At 37.6% G+C, this 8237-nt stretch overlaps 1 protein-coding gene across 1 annotated transcript in view; it reads left to right on the top strand.

The window, feature by feature from the left end:
* The window catches only part of LOC102832904 (methyltransferase-like protein 8-like), a 123466-nt gene that overhangs the window by 72276 nt on the left and 42953 nt on the right, over positions 1 to 8237 (top strand). Inside the window, exons 3-5 of the mRNA XM_006866693.1 lie at positions 284 to 639; positions 2712 to 2761; positions 7252 to 7315. Coding sequence (XP_006866755.1) covers positions 284 to 639; positions 2712 to 2761; positions 7252 to 7315 — 470 coding nt within the window. The remainder of the gene's footprint in view (positions 1 to 283; positions 640 to 2711; positions 2762 to 7251; positions 7316 to 8237) is intronic.

The raw sequence follows: 8237 nt of genomic DNA, 5'->3' as shown, positions 1-8237 counted from the left end.
TCAGAGGTTCAAGCTCACCAACCACTCCTTGGTAACCCTATATAGGGTCACTATGGGTCAGAACCGATGTGACGGCATTTAACAACAATGCCTATCCTATCTCCAAGTGTATCATTTCATATTTGACAACTTTCCTTTTTCTTTGATTCCTACTTCACAATAATTAGTTTTTCTATAATAAATATAATTGTTATACATGGTAAATAATATATAATGTACTTAACAATATTAAATAAAATTCATAGTAATAATGATCTCTGTTTTTCTTTTCTCTTTATTTTAGATAAGTATGAGAGTGAAGCTAGTAAATATTGGGACATGTTTTACAAGATTCATAAGAATAAGTTTTTCAAGGATCGTAATTGGCTGTTTAGGGAATTTCCTGAAATTCTTCCAGTTGATCAAAGAGCTACAGAGAAAGCAAAAGAGTTATCCTCGAACCATGTAAAAACTAGTGTGGCAAATTGCTTCTCAACAATGCCTGAAGTGAAAAATCATTACAAGAAAACTTTTGGCTCATCAGATGGTCAAAGCCGAGCAGGAAATGATTGTTCCAACCAAGACTCTGAAGAGCACAGAAAGGAACCTCTGAAGATGGAATTGTTTCCTGGTAGCAATGCCACTTTCAGAATACTGGAGGTACTGTAATCTAGGGATAAAGGCAGGAGGTGGCAAAGCATTTTATATTCCATCTTATTTTGTTCTTAGTATGGGTTTTTCAAAGGGGAATATGATCAAATCTGAGTAAATACATGTTCGGTATACTTTTGTGCATAAAGAATATTCAAGAGACTCATGTTTTTAATCAGTCAAGTTTTAAGTTTGGTTTTTATATAATTTTGTTTTATAATTTGTTTGTTTTCATTCCTAACTTGCAAGCAGTTTTAAGTACCAAAACAGTTTTGGCCTATATTTTTTACTCTTTATATGTGCTATTACTTCTTTTTAAGTGTAAAAGAATCAAGGGAGATATATAATCTGCTACAGCCTGGGTTCAACCTTGGTTTTATATTATTAGAAATAAATATTTCTTTGTGATTATAAGGGTAGTATAGATGGATTGTAGTGAATCTTCTAAATAGTAGATAAGATCTATGAAAGTATTCACTATCCTATAAGCAAGGGGTTTAACCATTGTTAATATTTAACCCAAAGGAGCTCTGGTAGCGTAGTGATTACGAATTGGGCTGTGAACCTCAATGACAGCAGTTGGAAACTACCAGCTGTTCAGTGGGAGAAAGATGAGGCTTTCTGCTCCCGTACAGCCTCAGAAACCCTGTACAGGGTCGCTATGATCGGAACCGACTCCACAGCACTTAACAACAACAACAACAATATTTAGCCCAAGGAGCTCTGGTAACATAGTGGTTATGAGTGGGGCTGCTAACCTCAAGGTCAGCAATTTGAAATGTTAATACCAGCGGTTCCGCGGGAGAAAAAATGAGACTTTCTGCTCCTGTAAAGATTTACAGCCTTGTAAACCCTGTACAGGGTCGTTATGAGTCAGAACTGACTCCACGGCACACAGCCAAACCCTATACAGGGTCACTATGAGTCGGAACTGACTCCACAGCACATAACCACCACCACTGCCTCCAATATTTTACCCCCAAATGAGATTGATTGGCACAGTAGCAGCAACAATGGGCTCAAGTGTAACAATTTTGAGGGTGACGCAGGACCGGGCAGTGTTTTGTTCTGTTATACGTAGGTATGCTATGAGTTATAGCTAACTCAACAGTACCTAGTTACAACAGTATTTACTGATTGTGTTGTTTTATTTGTACTATTTTATATACTTGAACTATACTGTGTATGTATTAGGGGTGTTTCTGGTTTGTATTTTTAACGTATAAAAAATACTTTTTCTTATTTTTTAAGAATTGTGTTTAAACATTTTTCATGGCTGAAAAATATTTTACTATGTGGAATACTATAATTTTATTATTGTATTTCCACATTATTGAGCATTTCAATTCTTCAGGTGTTCTGCAATAAATGTCTGTGGATAGATGTTAGCTGCATTTTTTTTTTTTTTTTTTTCTGTCATGTCGGCCTCTCCTCGGAACCCCTATACAGGGTTGCTAGGAGTCACAACTGACACAACGACACTTAACAATTTATGAAAAGCTTTGATACTTTTAAAACACATGGACATCACTGTTTAAAAAGTGGTGCTAATGCCAATTCCATGACAGTGTATGTTTCGTCACACTCTCATTGTCTTGAATGTTATTTTATTATTTTCTATTTTGATAGATAAAAATTATTTCTTATTTTAATATACATTCCTTTGATTATAAACAAGATCATTTTCAAATGTTGAGAAACCATTTGTACTTGTTTTGTTTTTGTCTATTTATTTCTTTTGCTTAGTTAACTGTTTTGGGGTTTTTATTTTGTTTTGTTTGTTCTGTTTCACTTTGTTTTTGAACTCTGCCCTTTATCATATTTTTTACACATACTTTCTTTGCAGTATGCCAGGCTTTGTTGTACAAACGTTTTAAATATTTCCTTAGTCAAGTTTCCCAGTATTCTGTGGAATTTATTCCATTGCTTTTGAATTTAGAAAATCCTTCTCCATCTATTGAGCAGGTACATTTCTTCCAGTTTCTTTTTGTTGTTTGTTTGTTTTTCAAACAGAAAATCTGACATTGGTGAGAAAAATGTCTCATTGTTTTCATAATACTTGTTTCTTCTTTTGATCTTAGGTTGGCTGTGGTGCTGGAAATAGTGTCTTTCCGATCCTGAACATATTACAGTAAGTTTGAGAGTTTTCATAATTATGGGATGTTAAATTCTGGCAAAATGTTGTCATGTATATTATAAGATATACACCTGTATAAGTATCGTTGAGTCAGTTCTGACTCTTAGTGACCTTATTTAAGGTTTCTGAGGTTTTAAATCTCTGTGGGAGCAGAAAGCCTCATATTTCTCTCATGCAGAAGCTGGCAGGCTCAAATTGCGGACCTTGTGGTGCAGTACGTAGCGTATGAAACCACCATGCTCCCCATCTACATGTAGAAATATACATTTATATTCCTATTTTTATGTATTTTGTTGTTGTGAATATGCACAGCAAAACATAGACCATTCCAAAGTCTCTACTTTACAGTGTAGTGCCACTGATGACATTCTTCAAGCTATAAACCCATTCCCACCCTCTTTGTTTCTTTTTTGAGTGAATTCTCTTTCATTGGCATAAACTCACTTCCCCCTAAGGTTCCTATCTAATCTTTCAAGTTACTGTTGTCAATTTGACCACATAAAGATAGCTCTTAAAAGAGCACAATATGCTCTCTCTCTTCTGGTCCCTGTTGCTAGGAGCTGCAGGTGTGGGTGTAAACATGGCCAAGTCCAAGAATCACACCACGCACAACCAGTCCCGAAAATGGCGCAGAAATGGTATCAAGAAACCCCAATCACAACAATATGAGTCTCTCAAGGGGTGGACCCCAAGTTTCTGAGGAATATGCGCTTTGCCAAGAAGCACAACAAGAAGTGTCTGAAGAAGATGCAGGCCAACCACGCCAAGGCCGTGGATGCATGTGCCGAGGCCATCAAGGCTCTCGTAAAGCCCAAGGAGGTCAAGCCTAAGATCTTAAAGGGTGTCAACCGCAAGCTCAGTCGACTGGCTTACATTGCCCATCCCAAGCAGGGGAAGCGTGCTTGGGCACGCATTGGCCAAGGGTCTGAGGCTCTGTTGGCCAAAGTCCAATGCCAATGCTCAAACTAAGGATGAAGCTTCAGCCAAGGCCTTAACTCTAGCCCCAGTCAAGGCCTCAACTCCAACCCCAGCCAAAGGCCTCAACTCAGGCTCCGAAAGGTGCCCAGGCCCCCACAAAGATGGAATAGCGTTCTCCATCTGAGGACAGAGGGACTGGCATGACCCTTTGGGCTACCATCTGCATGGAGCTGGTGTCCTGTGCTATTTGTACAAATAAACCAGAAGCAGGAAAAAAACAAAAAAGAGCACAATGCTCATGACTGACCTTTTTTTTACTAGTTAAGCTAAACTGTTACTGGTTTTAAGATGACTTCAGGAGATAATTCAAGGCTCAAAGATTGTCTCCAGACGGTTGTTTCAGTAGTTCCGCCAACTTCCATGGCTCAGGAAGTGTGCCGTATATGAACATTTGAAGATCTGTCTGCATTTCCCCACTTTTCATCAGGATTCTTCTATGGAATCTTTGATCAAAATAGTATTGGTAGGTGGGCACCATCTAGTTTCCAGTAATAAACCCTGTACAGGTTTGTTATAAGTCAGAACCAACTTGTTTCTCATATAAACAATAATGCAGTAAATTTCAATAGAAGTGTTACTGTTAGTGACTATTTCCTATGAACTACTTTGAAAATAGTCGTAGACAACTGTAATATCACTAATGGAAGATAACCATGGGCTAAAGGAGTTTTTAAGCTTGTGTTTGTGTGGATGAGAGAATAAAGAAAAAGCAAGAGATTTGATCCTTTCATTAAGCTGTGAACTACTAAATCTTAGAGATTTATTTGTTCCTCCAGGATTCTTAAGTGTCACTTTATACATAAAGAATTGAGTTTAAAGCAATTAACCTTCATTTTAATTTGTCATTACTTCTGGAGTATAATACCCAGTATAAAAGCAGGACATGTCAAGTGATTACCTCTAGATTTTAAGTCATTTGTAGGTAAAAGCAACTAGCCCAAAGATTCAGAAGAGCAGAAGTAAATGCTAGAATCAGAGGTGTTCCCTGACCCACACTTCTGTTTACCAGCTTACCTATATTTCTTAGTATTTTCAAGATGATGAGGAAGACACTTAGTACCTTGTAAAACTGATCAAACTCCTTTTACCTGTGGTTGAGATTCGAAGTTTTATTCTTATTTTGTAAAGTTCACACATAGCTTTCAGATTTTTCCATTCTAAAATCAGCATAAGAACTATGCAAAGCATTTGGACATTAGAATGAAATGGGAAATTCATCCATCATCCCCCTCATCCTATCATAGCCATTGCCAGAATTTTTGTTGTGTTTCATTTCTGTCTTTTCTCTATGCATTTCTTTCAACTGAATAATAACAAATATCAAACTTTTCATTATGAAAAATTTAAAATATTCAGAATTGAATAGTACAGTGTATCCTTATATTTCCACCACCTCAGTTCAACAATTATCAATATAATCTCAATATCATGACATTTTATTCCTAAATATTACTTAAAAATGAAGTCATTATCCAATATTATTGTAAACCTAACATAATGAATAGTAAGGAGTTCCCTAAGATCATCTCAGAACCATTGGAAGTAGCCAGGCACAAAGGATGCTGGTAAATTTTCAGTTCTGTATTACCTTTCTCATTTTCTATTTTTCCTTTCTAGCTTCTAAGCAGAAATTTTCTTTCCTCTTATACCAGTGTTAACAGCACCTGGGTGATCTCCAAACTTATAATGCATATAAACTTGGCACATTGGTAGTTGACTGTGTGTATTGTAGGACTCCTAGTGTGGTGCTGTAGGATTAACACTGGACTGTGAACCACAAGGTCAGCAGCTCAAACCCACCAGCTCCTCCTCAGCAACCCTGTACAGGTTTGTTATTAGTCGGAACCAACTTGATGGCCCCTAATAACAACATCATAAGACTTTAGGACTCAATGTATAGGATTAGCATGTCATTCTTTGTCTTTTCTTTCCAACTACTGTTTGAATCTTGAGGTAGAAGCCATATCTTACCTCCCTCTGATTTTCCAGGTTGCCTTGCATAATGCAGTTAAAGAATGCTCGGTATATATTGATTGACTAGTAATCGCTGATTCTCTACTCTTTCACTGTATTTTTCCCTTCCTACTTCCCCCTCCAGCTAGCAGTTGAAAGCTCTTACCTCCTAACATCCTGACTCTTTCTTTTCACTGTATCTGGTTTTGCCTCATATCCATATTTTTAAAATCACAGTAGATCAATAACTTGAGATAATTCATTCATTTTTAAAAAGGCAACCAGTGACTTGCCTTCCAAAGGGAGAATTACACTTTTTCCCTCCTTCTCCTAAGAAACTGTTTTATTACTTTTGGAGAGCATAGGATTAATGTCTTACATTTTCAGAATAGTTTACCGTAATTGGACCTCTGGAACTGAGAGGTCATATCATTTTCCAAGGATCATTTAATTCTTAAACCCCCTGCCAGGAGAGTGCTTGGTAGTGGTGTGGTAGTTTCTAGTGATATTTGCACCTGTTTGCTGGGAGAAGGGCCAATGTAGTCAGCTGACTTTGCAGAAAGGCTCTGGAAAGTCATTGAGTGGTCACAGGACTTCAAGTTGGGCTGCTGATGCAGTGGGAATTCAGTCTCAGAGGTCATGCTATTGCCCTGTTGGGACATATGACAGATCGCACATGCTTTCCTTCAGCTTTTGGGCTGTTCTTTGGCTGGTGGGTGTTCAGTAACCACTGCCCAAAGACTAACTGCATCTAGTTTCCCTAATGAGCCAGATGTGCCAGAAGCAAGGTTGGCAGTTCACACCAACCAACCACTCCACAGGAGAAAGATAAGCTGTCTGCTTCTGTAAAAATTAGTCTTGGAAATGCTACGGAGTAGTTTTATTCTGTCCTGTAGGGTTGCTATGAGTCAGACTTGACTTGATGGATGTGGGTTTTTACTTGGTATTATTGGCACATAGATGAGGTTCAATAAATGTTTGACAGCTTGAAAACATAATCAAGAATTATTATAACATTATTTTGTATTAACATTTAATAATAAACATTATTTTCATGCTGTTAGAAATATACATACATATATGATATCTATTTATGTCCTTGAAGATAGTGCCTTGTCAGGGCATCAGAGGCACAAGAGTCAAATGAATGGCCTAGAAGAAAGAGGAATGAATTAAGCATCCAGGTACACAAGGTCCTGGGAGTCCTTGGCTAAGTAAAGAAGTTGACTAAGTAAAGAGTACCTACTGACTGGAGGCAGAGGAGAGCGTGCCAGTGGTGGTGAATGAAGATGGAGTGGGACCAGGGATGACCTTGATGTTTCCCTTGTGGCAGGAGTTTGAAAGTTATCCTGTTATTGATAAGTCTGGTTCCGAGGCAGCATGGAAGGCAACCATAAACCAGTCTAGGAAACCATATTTACCAACAGAAAATGACAAAGTTCTGTTAGAAAAATTTGTTGTTCTATTAAAAAGTAAGATCTACCATTTCCATTTTTTTCTGTAGTTTGAATCTGTCTGGACTCTAGACATAAATATTTCTTCCATTTTCTTAGGAATGTGCCAAGGTCCTTCCTTTACTGTTGTGATTTTGCTTCTGAAGCTGTGGAGCTAGTAAAGGTATGCCTTACAGTTTTTTTTTTTGTTAAGGACATCTGATGTATGACTCTGATTTATTTGCTGTTGAATTGATTCTTTTGAAATGTTTCTAGGCCACTTGTTATCCATGATCATTTTTAATTGAGCTTTTACTGATTCTAGGAATCATATCATCAACTGATGCTTACATATTGTCCTAAAGAATAGAAGTTGTTTTTAATTTAAAATAAATCTCTAGGGCAGTAGCATTCAGGGGACAATCAGGAAGAGTACTGACCCATGAATACTCACAGTTCAGCTAGCATTACTGAATTTCAGATAAAGACAAGCAAAACTTGTTGATCATTTCTGAGATGTCCTAGACTGTAAGGAAAATAGTAGAGGACCTGGACTTAATTGCAGATCGCTGAATGCTAGTGAACATTACCTTAGGATGAAAAGGTTATTTTAGGGAATGCAAAAGGAAAAGAAATTCTACTAAGAAGATGTGTAATAAATATATGGAACTTAGTACCTGATGATAGCTATTCATTATAGACATTTTCTAATACACTAAAAAATCTGCAGGGGAAGATAAAATTCACCTAAACAATAGCACACTTTCTACAAGTCCCTGCACAAATGGTTAAGCAGTAGATTACTGACTGAAATGTTGGAGGTTCACACCCACTCATTGGTATCTCAGAAGTAAGGCCTAATGATCTGCTTCCAAAAGGTGACAGTCTTGGACACTCTATGGAGCAGTTCTACTCTGTACACCTTGGATTTCTGTAAGTCACGGGTGGTGGTTATGTGCCGTGGAGTCGACTCCGACTCAAAGCAACCCTGTACCGGGTTTCCGAGGCTGTAAATCTTTATGGAAGCAGAAAGCCTCATCTTTCTCCCTCGGAACAGCTGGTAGTTTCGAACTGCTTACTTTGCAGTTTGCAGCCCGATTCATAAC

This window comes from Chrysochloris asiatica, unplaced genomic scaffold, assembly GCF_000296735.1.
Source record: "Chrysochloris asiatica unplaced genomic scaffold, ChrAsi1.0 scaffold00094, whole genome shotgun sequence".
NCBI lineage: Eukaryota > Metazoa > Chordata > Mammalia > Afrosoricida > Chrysochloridae > Chrysochloris > Chrysochloris asiatica.
Note: the sequence above shows the minus strand (reverse complement) of the source record. Positions and strands in the feature narration are given on the sequence as shown.